Source organism: Condylostylus longicornis, unplaced genomic scaffold, assembly GCF_029603195.1.
Source record: "Condylostylus longicornis isolate FDR11 unplaced genomic scaffold, ASM2960319v2 ptg000044l, whole genome shotgun sequence".
Lineage (NCBI taxonomy): Eukaryota > Metazoa > Arthropoda > Insecta > Diptera > Dolichopodidae > Condylostylus > Condylostylus longicornis.
Genome location: NW_026578013.1, coordinates 7,558,776 through 7,574,250, shown reverse-complemented (window position 1 = coordinate 7,574,250; position 15,475 = coordinate 7,558,776). Strand labels below are relative to the sequence as shown.

Genomic DNA, 15,475 nt, shown 5'->3' with positions numbered 1-15,475 from the left:
TTGGTCCCTTTATAACATAAAAAATAAAAACATAAATTTTAGAGCATCAACAAAATACTGTCAAGATTTGATTGCTTGATTGTTAATTTTCTGTGGTAATTTTTTTTGGAGGATTTCTTGACCAAAATGATCATTGCCAATGAACCCTATACATTTTCTTGCACAATAACGATTTCTATGAAAAATTCAGCTTATATTTAAAAAATTTTTATATTATAATCTAAATCTTGTCAAACTTGCATGTAATCTCAAAATATCACTCTATATAAAATCAATTTTATTTAAACCCATCATATATGATTTTAATTAAAATCTTGAACGTATCTTGTATATAAAATGTCCTTAAAACAACAATAGATTTAAAAATATTTACTTGTATCTGTAGATTAACATATTTATCTTATTTAATTTTTTCAATCAACTTCAACACAAACATACATAAATATCATTTGTTTTTCTTTTTATTATTTTTCAGCTTCATATTGCATCAGCTAATGGTTATACTAAAGTTGTTGAATATCTGTTAGAACATCATGTTAATGTTGATTCAGTTGACAAAGATTTATGGTCACCAGTACATGCAGCCGCTTGTTGGGGACATGTAAGTTTATTTTTATTTTATTTTAGATGCAGACATGCAATGTTACATATGTATGTTCAAATATGTATGTATAGTTTATAATCAGTTTTTCAAATACATATTAATCTATTAAGGGTATAAAACACTAAAACAAAACAATTATAACAAGACAACTACAAAATTTTATAAATAAGGAAGAGAAAACAAAATAAAAGAGGAAAATTTTTTATTTACTTTTCATCTCAACTAAAGGACAGCCCGGTATTAACTTAAACTTGTGCCCTCATTTAAATTGATTGTTTATTTATTTTGTTTTTCCTTATTGTAATTTCTTTTTTTTTGAGAATTTATTTGGAAAGGACATAATAAAGAGAGAAAATGATGGTAATAAAAATTATTAGAAAGAAAGGAAATGGGAATTTTTGAGATGGTTTTCATTGTGCAATTTAATAAAAGTATGAGATTCTTTTGAAAGTTTTTATATTAAAGTTGAAGAACTAAATTGTTTTTAAGTTTGAACTTGAAGTAAAAATCAAGGGGACTTGCAAATTGGAAATAAATGAAAAATTAAAAAGAAATCCCATTAAATGAACATTTAAAGATTAAAATTTCTAATCAGTTTTATTCAATAAAAGGGAACTTTTCATGTAACAGTAGAGAATTCAGGGGATTTTTTAATATTTTTGGGATTTTATTAAAGATCATTTATTAAATAAAAAAAAAGAATATTTATGACACTAACTATAACTTGCCAGCTATATTTTAGCACTTGTGACAATACTTGTCACTGTCAGTTTACTTGAGGTTTACGTGATTGACATTGTCCTGTTGATTTTTACAACGAAAAAAATGCAAAATATTCAGAATTATATTTATATTAATATATAAATTATAACTGCGTTATACTATTAAAGTAAGCGAACTCTTAATTAACATGAATTCGACGTCAGTGTTGTTCTGTTGAACGCTTCCTATTAAATAATTTAATTATCACTTATTATTGGCACAATATATTTGTGTTTTTTTCTTAGATATTTGAATTAGCATTGAAAATATCAAAAAAATTTCGATAGCGTAAGAATTAGAACAGCCACCTAAAAATGTATTTTCAAATTTACTATGCCAATATTGGCCCAGAATTTTAAGTTGCCTCGAAAAATTCTTTTCTTGGTTTAGTGTTTCACGCAAACTTCTTTAATACAGCATACTCCGATTCTATCGTATATTTAGAAAATTGGACTGAAACAATTTCAGAAAAACTTTTATTATAATGGACCTTCTACAGAACATGTTCTCACATGACAAAATTTTTACACAATTCAACTACAATAAATATTTATGTATTTCTGAATTGTGTAGCAACTACATTTCGTTGTCAGGTTAAACAAATTTAATGCATTTTAAAGAAGTTGAACAAAATCAAAATTTTAAATAAATTCAAAATTTCAAACTCGTACAAAAAGACCTATTACAAAGTTCTATAGAAATTTTCACAGATGTAAAGTAGTTGCAATTTTGAACTTATATACTTAATTACAATATTTAAAATTCTCAAATCGAATGTGTAGATGCGAACAAATCAATTGCGTCAATGCATTTTGTATTAAAAATGTAAATTTTTTAAAACACAACTACATACCATAGTGCATAAAATTTACCATTTTAATGAACAATAGCTATTCTATTTTAAAATAAAATTTTAGTTTGTTATGCAAAACACATGCCTGAAATACCAAGAAAATATTCATTTCTATTACAATTAACCACTTTTGTATATGACAAAAGGCATCTGGTACAAAACCTACCAATAACTTTTCACACACACATACAACCCGCAAACAATTAGCATAATTTCTTGTATGTGGTAAATTTTGTACAAGATATTCTTTTTCCATTGCTTTTGAGGTTATTATTGAATTATTTTTGAACTTCACAATATTTCTTCGGGAATATTAAAATGAAATTGAATATCTTGAATAGTGTAAATTTCAAAAAAAATTTTAAAAATAAAAAAAATTTTAAATTCTATGCCGGTAAAATTAAATTTCAATTGTATTTAATTTTGACAATAACATATAAAATATTATAATACTTTTCTTCTTTTATAATAAAAACAGCAGCTGTAAAGAAATTCGAAAATTGTTTTAATATTTTATTCGAATATCACCAATCAATCACAAAACGTACATATATAATTTTAATGTTCGTAGGCGCTTAATTTAATTTAAGGCACATTTTTCCCTCAAACAGCAAATAAACTTTAACGAATTTTCCTTTTTTCTTTTTCAATTTAATTTTTGCCATTTTCTTATTCTGGAATAACATAGAGATGAAAAATATATTGTGTAAACCTGTAAGTTCAAAATATAGGCAACAAATGTTACGTTAAGCATGTCAATTTTCTATAGAAATGAAAATATTTTTTTCCTTTTCTTTTAGATTGATAGATTTTTAATTCGTTTTTAACAAAAATTTCTCTATACAATATAGATAAAATTGATTTATATATAGAAATTTTTGTATTAAAAATAAAATTTCAAAAGAATATTAAATAAATATTACAATTTGTATCGTAGGATATTTGAGTTCTTTGGAAATCTATGAAATTTCGTGCTTTTTCACTCTTAATACTCGTACATTCAATACAGGCAAAAACTGGAAAGATAGAAGTTTTTTTGCCATTTTCCATTAAGTTATTGTTTTTTCGACACTTCGACATCAATTTTAACAAATCGAAAATGGACCGCAGAATATTCTTTAATAAGCAAAAGAGTATCCCTAATAAGTTATAAGTTAATGGTCAGAATATCCCTTATCGATCCTTAACTAAGCTTTCTTAAGATGGTTAGTTAGTTGGTTCTTTATACAGATACCCATCAATCAAATTTTGACATAAAAATAACAAAAGATGCGAGGACCCTGCATTATAAACGAAAACAAAAATCAATTTGTTCTTTTATAAATCGAAACCGATAGATTCCTTAATAATGTCCTTTTAACATTTCTATAATTATTTCAAAATTATTTAATCGAAAAACGTAATCCAAATAAAATGAAAATCCATTATTATTTTTTTTCATTCGAATTCTGAAAGTTGACGTGTGAAATTCTCAAAAAAAATAATATTAAAGAAAAATTTATTTTGAAGGTGTTTTTAAGGTTACTTTTAAAATTTCTAGGAATTAAATGATTTATATCATTTTAATCACATTTTGATTGATTCCTCATCTTTAAGGATCAATTCGAATTTGAAAATATGTTTAATTTTCAAATTCATTTTTGAATTTCTATAATTGTTTTAGAAAACATAATAGAACTTCTTATATAATAAAAATGAAAATTATAGCTTTCGTATATAACAGGGTGATTTTAAAAATTCTCAATAAATCAAAAATTGGAATTATTTTTCGATTTGTGTCGAGTAATTGAAACTATTTTTTTTTAGGAAATTAAAAAATTTTGTATTACCAAATAAAATATTTAAGCGCTCTATAGTAATGCCTGTGCGAATAAAGATACAATGTAGAGTTACTATAAGATACTTGTTTTCACTCAATTTCTGTATTATAGCTTCAATAATTTCTAAAATAATGCCAATTAACTTTTGAAGTTGTATGACAGTTATCCTAAGTGCTCATGATACAAAATTTCAATACTGTACTCCAAGGTATGACCAAATTAACTACATAAATTGTATGGCAGCTACCACCAGGAGCGGAGAAAATTCAACGATTTTTATCTCACTAATTTTGAAGCTGCAGGACAGCTACCCGAATCACTCATCAAATTTATAGTATATTGGCCTCGATCACACCTAATTTAAAAAGGATTCCGCATTTACTATTACAAATCATTTGTAAAAATTCAGCGAACTTAGCTTAATTAGATTTTGACGGAACGAAAAACAGGCGGACGGACAGACGTGGTTTAATCGACTAAGAATTCGACGATTATCAAAAAATACAATTCAATGCAAATTTATATATAATACCCTTCGAGCATACGTTCGTAGAGGTATAGAAATGAATGCTTTAATATTTGATCCTAGTAAAATATGCGTTGGTTTTAGATCAGACTATTATCAACTCTTATTAGACTCTCTTGCTTAAAATTTCTTAAAAGAACCATTTATAATTTTAAGAAGAGTTTCGAAATAATAAATCAAAACTATTGGTAATGTGTCAAACATTTGAATATTAATAAAAAACAACAATTTTCAAGAGACCAATTATGGTTACAATCATGTCATCTAGGACATTGAAATTTAAATCTTCATATTAAAAACTTTATTCCAAAAATTGCTATCAGAAATTATAATCCTACCGCAAACCATTTTTAAATAAGATTTAAGATTTTTGATACCAAAACCATTCAAACATAATTTACTCCTCATCATAATCGCTTACATTTTCTACACAGTTCATTTTTTATAAGTTAAAATCATAAATTAAGAATTTTAAATCTTCTTTTCATCTAGCCCGATGTAAAAATTAAAATTCTTCATTGATGCTCTTTTATTCCCAACACAAAAAAAAATTCATTTTAAATATTCATCTGGGTACTTCTGGTTAATTTTTACTTTCTTATTTATTTTATTCAACTTTTCCACAAAAATAATAAACATTTCTACAAAATTCTTACAAAAATATTTATTTATATTTTAAATCCACCAAAAATTAAGAACAATCATAAAGGTATAGATACATCTGTAGAAAAACAAGAAAGTTTAAAAGAATAACCAGAAACCTTTTAAAATAAAAAACAAAAAAAAATTAAAAATTAATGAAAGTTTTTTCACCTATACTGGAAAAAATTTTAATATCCGCTTCTAGGGAAACCCTTCTTGTAATCCAAGTAATAAAAAAGAATTTAAATTGGTACGTGAAATAAAAATTTCAAGATTACATTCAGGACTTGCAATATAACATATATGTATGTATAGCTATATTTTCGTATACATAAATATTTAAATAAGTATTGAAAATATTATGGTAAATTTTGGATATTTGAGACCCAAGCATAATTTACACTGTTAAAATTCTAAATAACTAATTTTTCGCAATTCAGTCTTCATATTCGAAAATTTTTGTAAAGTCTTTTAATATTTTTAATAAGTATTCAATAGATTTTCAAAATTGTCCTGCATATTTAAAAATCCTGTACAAATAAAAAAATTCTACAACTAATAATGTCTTTCAACTTCTCTTTTGAAGTTTTCACGTTTCATTATAACTCTATAAGTCCAATTTCTGAAACTCTATCATATATGTTACATATAGGAGCTTGTAAAACTTATAAATAATTTAAGATATTAAAAACATAAGATATTTTTGAAATTTAATAAAGTTTAGCAACTTAATTACGCAAACTTTTCTACATAACTATTCGCAAATTAACAAAATTTAAAAAAAAAAAATTTTAATAAATTTTAAATGTAATATAAAAATAGTTTTGCAAAATTAAATTAATTTAGGCTGTTTTTATATATTTCGGCATATTTATACGTACACACAATTCAAATACGTCCTTTTGGCTATAATTTTTAGCAAAAAGAAAATAAAGGAATAAAACCACATATCCTTTTTGTGTTCTATTTTTTCTCTATTATTTTTTATGTTTTCCTTTTTTTTATTGTTTCGTTATATCCTTTTCAAATGGGCATACAATAAATTTAGTTTTATTTATTAAGGAACCTAAAAAATACAAAATTATTCTCTATATTACAATGGAAATTCAAAAAAAAAACTAAATAGGGGCTACAAAGGTTTTATGAAAAAAATAAAACAAATTTCAAATAAAATTTTCATTTCATATCAAAATTAGTTTCTAAATATTTCGTGGTAAAATTAAAATTAAATAAAGTTGGGTCAAACCAATGGTTTGTATTTTAGCACTTTTCCCTTCAACAAGTGAAAATTCTGCTTTTAAATACAGTCTATTTGTACGTATCACACTATTAAAATTATTTTCATTCATATTTAACTATTTCTAGGATTGCATATATTTAGGATGATGCATTCATGCAGTCTTTGAAATAAAGCAAAAATTAATAAAGAGAGGGGTTAACATAATGCTCGATTTTAAGGGTTAATTGTGTGAGTTAAGAAAAATAATTATATTTTTTAATGTTACGGAATTTACCGCTAGCTTTTTATGTTTATAGAAATTTGAAAACGTTTGCGGTTTTTGAAATATAAGGCGCTAAAAATTCAAATTTTACAAATTTCAAGAGGAGATAACTTGAGAGGGGGCGGTGGTGGAAAAAAATTTTCTTCTAACGAAATGAACTATTTGTTAAGATCTATAAGCCCCTGAAATTTCAAGCTTCTACAGGCTGGGGTCTAGAAGAAAAACGAAATCAAAAATTTGGGAAAAAAAGACTTTAGATAACGGTAAATTTGAACGGCCATTTTGTTTTTCTAAAGTTTAACTATAGTATATCGCGCTAGGGGAAGCAAGCCGCTGCCTTTATGCGTTTGCAAAATTTCAAAAATACTTATGGTTTCATTGCAACAAATAGTTAAAAAAGGCCATTTTTAAGGTTTTGGGGGGGTATAACTTCTAGAGGGGGGGAGATAGGTAAAAATTTTGTTCTACGGAAATAAGTTTCTAGTAAAGATCTATGTACGTACAAAATTTCAGCTTTCTATCTTCAAGGGTGTAGAAGTTTTGTAAACAGACACACGGACAGACGGACGGACGGACGAACGGACGGACAGAGTGAAACTAATAAGCACTTTTTTTCAAAAATTTTTTGGAAAAGTGCTAAAAAAAAAACATCTAAAATTTTTAAACAAAGGACGGGACAGGACGCATAGGTTAAAAAAAAAAAGTAGACTATTTTTTAGTACTCGTACGAATTTCATTTTAAAAATTTTTTCATTGCTAATTGAATAACGCCGTAATGCTTTAAAACACAAAACCTTGGCAATTTTCATAATAATAAAAAAAAAAGTTTTTCTAACAATAAATTTCAATTAAAATTTTGTGATCATGTCCAAAAAATTGTCAAGATTTATGGCTATTGTTTTGAAAGTAGTTATTTAAGTGCAATTTTTATAGCCAAAACTTTAAGCATATTGGGATTTTTTTTAAATAGAAACTCTTTTCTTCTTCGAAGTGAAGTATTTAAAAGTTCGTGTTTTTACAAATGAATTCAAATTCTTTAAATTTCCAATTTTTATAATTATTTTTAAGAATAAATTAGAAATTTGTAATTGTTTAAGATTAAATGAATCAAAGAATTTTCATTAATTTTTAATATTTTTAAATTTTCAGATGGAAGTCTTAGAATTACTTGCACAATATGGCGCTGATTTAAATGCTAAAAATAAAGATGATGAAACACCATCTGGTAAGAATATTTTATTTTCAAAATTTTTTCCTAATTTATAATATAACACTTCATTAAACTTAAATTATGCTACTACATTAATAAAATAATACTGAGAATATCAAGCTTAATATTCTTAGTATTAGTCTGTGTGGTAGAACCCATATTTTCTCAGTTTAATAATTTTATAACTATAAATATTCGTTTCCGGTATGGACATGTACATATATATATTCTTGCTCAGCCATGTCCGTCCTTCCGATCACACGATAACTCAAAAACGAATAAAACAATCGACACTTTCACAAGTTTTTTCTTTTCCACCAAGGACGGCTGCTATTGTAATTGGTCCAATTCATTTGTGTGTTCAATTATAGATCAGACTTATCCGTGCAGTTTCTATAGAGTGGTTTGACAGGTTCGAGTACTATTAGCTAATCTAGTTAATTATAATATCTAACTATAATATCTAGCTAATTCTAAATATTTCAAAAAACAAGTTTTAAACTCAAATTGCCAAGGTTCACGATATAATTCGATCGGTTTATAAAGACTGAAACACTTTTACTTATTTTAAAAACATTTTTGCACATTTACTCTTTCGATTTTGAACTAAATCAACTATATGTAAATTTCCCTTACTGTCGCAGAAATATTGAAATTCTATTTATATTTTTTCCTATCAAATATAATTAAATGAGTGAATAAATATATATAAGTATTACAATTTTCATACACTTAATTAATATAGTTTTAATTTTTTTGTAGATATTTGTGAGGATCCTGAAATTCGTGAACGTATAGAATTATTAAAAACTGAACAGGAAAGTAAAAGATTGGCTGAACAACAGAGACGAAGAGTACGTCGATCACAAAGCAATAATACAAGGTATATACAAAGATATTTTTATTAAAAATTGTAGAAAAATAGAAATTTTTCAAGGATTAGCGTAGAATTATTGAAATAATTTAAATAATTCCGTGATTCTGAGTAATTTTTATTTTTAACAACTATATTTTTCCACTTCATTCCGTTTCGGCTCAAGAGTTCTTAAGACTAGAGTTAGACTTTCTTTCCTCTTTGCAGTAAGAATTTATTAACATTCCTTAAAAATACTTTACTTGGTGAATATGCTGACATTAAAAATATGATGAACACTATATGAAGAAAAATAATTAACCATTAAATGACGAACTGACATCTTGATTTTCATTATTGTGAATAATTCCATGTCGTGAATAAATATACAAATATGTATAATTGTATTACAGTGTTATTGAATTAGAAGAGTTTCACATCGCTACACTTATTTTGCGAAAAATAATCTTAAATTTAAATAAAACACAAATTTTAATAAAAAAACTTGTAAAATTTATAAATAAAATTCAAAATTTTTTCGAAAAATTCAATCCTTCCATACATACTTACAATAATATTATATTTTAATTTATTTTATCAAAAATGACATCCAGAAATTTTGAACTGATTTATGAAATTTCCATTGAAAACCTATTGATATTCAAAATAGATCAGATTTTTACAAAATTATTCACATACGTATTCCCATATTTTATTTACTATGAATTTATTTGAAAACTTTCACTTTGGTTTTCTTCAGCATATAGATTTGTGTGTATGGTATATAGATTCGAGCATAATACCTATTATACGTATATTGTAAATCCTTCAACAAAAACAGGATATTAAGTTTTCAATTCAATAAAGAAGAGTGAAAAGAAATAAAAATTAAAAATTCATATTACAGTGAATTGTTTTTTGTTTTTTTTTTAAACCACATCGAGAATAAAAAGAAGAATGGAAGACCTTTTGAATATTTTCGAAATTCATCCGAGTTCATTCGAATATTTCATATATAATTCAATCAAAAAAAGTCAAAAAGTTCATACTATATGTGGTTATTTAAGTGTGGCTGAATAGAATTGAAAAATAAAGGATTAGGGATAGAAAATGATTAAAGAAAAATCTTCAAATACAAAAATTTATTTCTTTAAAATTCAAAAAACTGTTATACAGAATATATATATTTTAAATATATAGATGTATAGGATGCCAACTAACTCTCCAGAATTTTTATAAAAATAAAGAGTTCAAAATAACCTTATGTACCTTAAGAGTACGAGTACTACGTGCCAAGAGTATTTCAATTTGAAATAAAAATAAATCTTTGCATACAAATGCAAATAAAATAATTTTAAAGTTTTTTATGCAATTGAATAAACAGAAATTTTTCTACATTAACTTTTGTGTTTGAAAAAAAAGAAAACGGAACGATGTAAATGGACCTCAGACATTTTAACTTTAAATTTTCCTTGCTATAACAAAAAAATTCAAAAAAATTCAAAAAAATTAAATTTTATCTTGAGGTCAACAAAAAACAAAATTTTAAATTTATGAAAATTTCTCCAATTTCTTTGGTATAATTAAAACTAAGCTAAACATTTAAGGTTAGCTAAACTAAAGATTTAAGATTAGCTAAATTTTAAGCAAATTAAACAAAGCTAACACGAAGTTACTATAGAAAAAAAATTTGAGTAAAAATATATTTTTCCGTTTTACGCTATAGTCAACATATTGAGTAATTTAGCACAGCTTCTTTGGTATATAGAGAGCGAAAAATTCATAACTCAAATTAATTTTTTTATTTAATATTTTTTTTAAATGCCGAGCTGTTCACTTGCAATTGAAAAGCTAAAAAAGTGTAAAAGAAAATTTTTTTGTTGAAGCATTTTCTCTCTCTGCTTAGCACTAAAGTATAAAAAATTAACTTATATGAATTTAAAGAGACCGGAAATGTACATACCAATATAAAACAGAATTAATTCAAAGGAATATTTACAGTGAGCATGGTACAGTGGTTATTGCACAGGTCCTTTAACAGAAGGGTCTCGGGTTCAAAAGCCCAGTCAGGTCACTATAAAAATTATATTCAATATTATATAGCCTTATACAAATTACATTATACTATACATATTAACTAATTACTATATTTCAATAATATCCAATAATAAAATAGTAAATATCAATAACCTTAAATATTTAATATAAAACTACGGTAGGCTCGTCACCTGCCTTGTCAAACTCAATGACGTAAGAAACTACCCTATGTTCTTCCCACCAGCCCTATGTTCTTCCCAGGAGCCGAGGTAAAAACAAAAAGAAACAAAAGTTTAAAAGAAACATTGTTTGAAATCAAGCTTTCATATTCTAGATTTCGATAAGTGTAAGACGTTAATTAAGTTCTCCTGTTAATTAAACTTTTCTACTGAAAAATTTAAAATTTATTTTAATTAATATTAAATAATTTTCTATTTCCTTAAATAAATTTTAAATAACAAAAAAAAAAAAAATTATTATACATTTCAGAGCCCAATCGGTTCGTAGAACTTCATTACGTGATAAAACTTTAACAACCAAAAAGGATGCTGTTGAAGAAACAAGACTAAGATTACAAGCTCAAGAGGTAAATTCAATAAAACAAAATTTTTTAAAATATTATTTTCTACCATAATATTTACAATTTTAATATTTAAATATAAAAAATAATTTTTAAGTTCTTAATCTTTAAATTTTTACAATATACATAAAAATTTCAAGGATCCATTATCCTCTTTAACCAATATTCTCCGAAATAACAAAAAAAACAAATCGGAAATAATAACAAACCAAATTTCCTTCAACGATTTTAAATTGTTGCTACGAGTATATATATAGAGGAAAGAGAAAAAATAACGGAGAAAACGAGAAAAAAAATGAACAAACGATTATGAACGCATTAAAAAAACATCCTTAAAACATTTTCCGATAATAAAATTCTGATTTATTTCTTTGTTTTTATTTAAATTGTTCTTGATCCTTAATTTCTAAGGAAATTTAAATTTCTTCTTTTTCCATTTTCTACTATCCGAAATAAATATTAAGGATTTTTATGTTATTCTAATTGAAGAAGGAATCTTGATAAATTTTACTTATTTGTCTTTGCTTTTTTCACTCCCGTTTTAATAATACATATGGATGTGTGTATGTATGTATTTAAATTTTAAATATTGATTGGCTGCCATTTATTTTATATAACCGAGCAATTGGTTTTAAAAAATAATAAAAAGAGTTTTACTTTATATAGGGTTGACTATATATGCCTAAGGATAATGTCCCGGCTCTATTTTAACCGTTTTAATACTCTAAGTCTCTATAAAGCAATCACAAAGGAATAGTTGAGATGAATTGTAGTATCCATTTATTCTGATAGATGGCTTTATATTTTTTGGAGAGAATAATGGAAATAAACGTCGAATAAATATTTAATATAAATTTAGTCAAAAATTTCATTTCTTTATAACAAGATTTTTACAAAAAGCAGCGTTCAATTTACAAAATACTCTTGAATATTTTGACGTTGTTAAGAAGACTATGTACCCTCTTAAACGAAACGCAACGTAAACATTGTTTACAATTTATATTGCGTTTGAAAATTTTTTCAATAACTTATAATCAAAATTCTTAATAATTCTTAATAATTCTTAAAAACCAGCTCTTTAAGTTTCTCTTAAAATTTCACGATTTTGTGAACACTAATTATTTTTACGAATTTCGTAAAGCGATAAAATGAGAGAAGGGGAAGATGTGGAACAAAATAACTAAGAAGCACTTTTTTCATTACGTAACATCCAAACAATTTCATTTGCATTACTATCAAATTCGGGTTAAAAATTTTGTAATACAGTCGTTCTTCTCATTAATCCTATCTGTTAAAACATAACCTATAATATTATTTTAAGAAAATAAAATTATCAGAGTGAATCTTAAGGAAAAAAAAAAACAAGAAAATAAATTCAAATTTTGAACCAGACAGAAATCGTGTTTGATTTTATCTTTCTTTACAAATTTCCTTCTTAAACATTTTTACTCTAATTGTTAGCCCGCTTAATATTTTTATATACAAAATTATTTAAAGTACATACTAACAAAAAAAAGTATTAAGAAAAATGTTATATTATTTACAGAAATATAGATTTCGCACAGTTAGTAGAAGATTGTGGCAAAAAAATGCAATGATTAGATTTCAACTTTGGGTTTCAAGTTTCCAGTGACCCTGAAGTTAGAGACGCTAAGCAATTTGTTTGATTTAATTTGTTTATTCATTTTAGTACAAATTAGCTGCTTATATGTTTGCCCTAAACTCGGTATAAAATTTAAATAATTTAAACAAATTTTTAAATAGAATTTTCGTGAAATTTAAAAAACAAACACCAATTTTATTGCAGTCTTCTAATTGCGGGTGATAGATGCACACATTACAACATACAACAATTCATTCCTTGTAAAATATATTTCATTGGTGAATTTTATTTCAATTTGCTTTTATTAATTACAAATATTTGACCAAGTAAAATTAATAAATAATAATTAATGTATGCAACTAAAGAAAAAAAATTGTTTAAAAAATATTTTCGCAAATTTAATTAATATTTATGCCTACTTACATCTGTGTACGAAACACAATTACATACATTGGTAAATGCTTTAATGTTTAGGCAATGCAACGCTATAAAAAAAATTTTTGGTTCGTTACTTTCGCTGTCATTTTTGCAATTAGAGAATTAATCTTTGTTATATTATTAAAGAAACGCAATACTATAATTAAGTAACCCATAATTAAGTGTTAAAATAATATTCATCATTAAATCCCACTATAATATTATTAAAGCGTCGACTTTTTAATATAAATATATCATAAATTTTAATTTAATATACCAATACAAATATTACCCAATCAGCCTTTCTTGTATCAACACAATAAAAATTGCAATTTGTATTAGTAATAAAATGAATGTCTCGGTTAGCGGATAGTCTCAGGAATAGTCAAGAGATGAGAGTTATCAAGCAATATATTAAAAAATTGTTGAACAATTGAACAGTGTAATGAAGGCTAATCTATTTTGCAGATAAAATCTGGATTTTCTTAAATGCGAAGCAAACATCATTGAAAAGAGAAACTTTAAACAATTTTTCGGCGTACTAGCTATTGAGTTGTCGAAAACTATTGCCCTTCAAAATCGATGAACATTGATATTTTAAAGAAACAGTTAAATGCGATGCAGGACTGTAATTACATAAAAATATTCGTACGTAAAGATTTTTTCATTCCACATAATTAACATTTTACCAACCATTGCCGATTTATTGTTGCAAAGTGCATATTAGAGGAATTATTCATTGACTGCATTTTATAACAATTTCTTTCAACATCTGATTCTCGTAACATCTGAAGCCATATACATAGTTCAATTTATATTTGTGTAATAGAGATGTAAGAATTATAGTGCAATAATTTTACAATATTCACTCACAATTTTACGAATCTTACACGACCAGCTGAATTTTGATAATATTTTGTACGACTACAAAATGCTTCTAGGGTAAATTTATTTATTTCACATTCGCGTGCCTTAATATCTTCAAATTCGCCTTCATAATTTTTTGCTACCTTCTTGGTTTTTTTATGCAATTTATTAATGCGATTTTTTAAGAATTTATTAAAAATAAAAAAAAACAAAAGTCATTTTCAGATTTCTTTAATTAAATTTTAAATTCTTGTTAATATTAATAAATAAACCAAAAAAGAAAAAGGAAAATCTGGCAACAATTTCAATGTAGACAGAATAAATTTAGTTTTATAAGTAATTTATTGTCGAATAAAATTTCACATTGTACAAGCATTTATGTATGCATGTATGTATAGTTAATTTTAAATGGTTCACTGATTTTTTTTTTTACCATTTCTACCATTCTTAATCATTTTAAAAAAAAATTAATAATATTTATGAAACTAAAATATAAATATTTTATATACAAAATCATTGATAACAAAAATTACATTTAGTTTATCGAAAATTCAAGAAGACACCATTTCGATGTGGTGCATTCGCGCGTTATGTCCGAAAACACTGAAATAAAAAATTATTTAATACGATTTTTTTTTAAATAATATAGAACGTATATTTGTATAGTGATAATTTGCTTTTATTCATATTATTACTAAAATAATTAAAGTTTGAATATTAAATAATTTTTTTAATTATTATTTTAATTAGAAGAATTTAAAAATTTTGGATATTGTCATATATTACCTAAATTAATAATTAATATTAGTTTGTTTTAATATTAGTTTTAGAACAAATTCTTATGTGGATAATTTTGCAAATTAAAACAATAATTTCTATATACTTTGGCTATAATTCTTGGCTTCTTTGTCTTTTAGGAAAAATACTCTTAAATATTAATTTCCTTTGGTTAGTAACTTATTTATCTGCTTGTATAGAGTTAGCACAGATGCAGCCAGTTAGGGTTAAATATAATTTTTCGTTTTTACCACACACGCACAAATACAAATTTAATTAGGGAGTGTTTAATAAAATAATTACAGATGCGTAAGAAAAAAGGAGGTGTTGAAAATACATAAATAATTTTGTTAATCGTTCATATAGAAATCAAACGATTTATTTAATATTAAATTCAAAAAATATGCGCATTTTTAATAAAT

The 15,475-nt window shown here is 24.8% G+C and overlaps 1 protein-coding gene across 4 annotated transcripts in view; it reads left to right on the top strand.

Annotated features, from left to right (window-relative positions):
- Positions 1 to 15,475, top strand: part of LOC129610460 (protein phosphatase 1 regulatory subunit 12A) — a 249,434-nt gene that overhangs the window by 219,163 nt on the left and 14,796 nt on the right. For all 4 annotated transcript variants that reach the window (XM_055523061.1, XM_055523060.1, XM_055523062.1 and 1 more), the window contains 4 exons: positions 476 to 601; positions 7,859 to 7,934; positions 8,682 to 8,802; positions 11,299 to 11,395. In XM_055523061.1, coding sequence (XP_055379036.1) covers positions 476 to 601; positions 7,859 to 7,934; positions 8,682 to 8,802; positions 11,299 to 11,395 — 420 coding nt within the window. The remainder of the gene's footprint in view (positions 1 to 475; positions 602 to 7,858; positions 7,935 to 8,681; positions 8,803 to 11,298; positions 11,396 to 15,475) is intronic.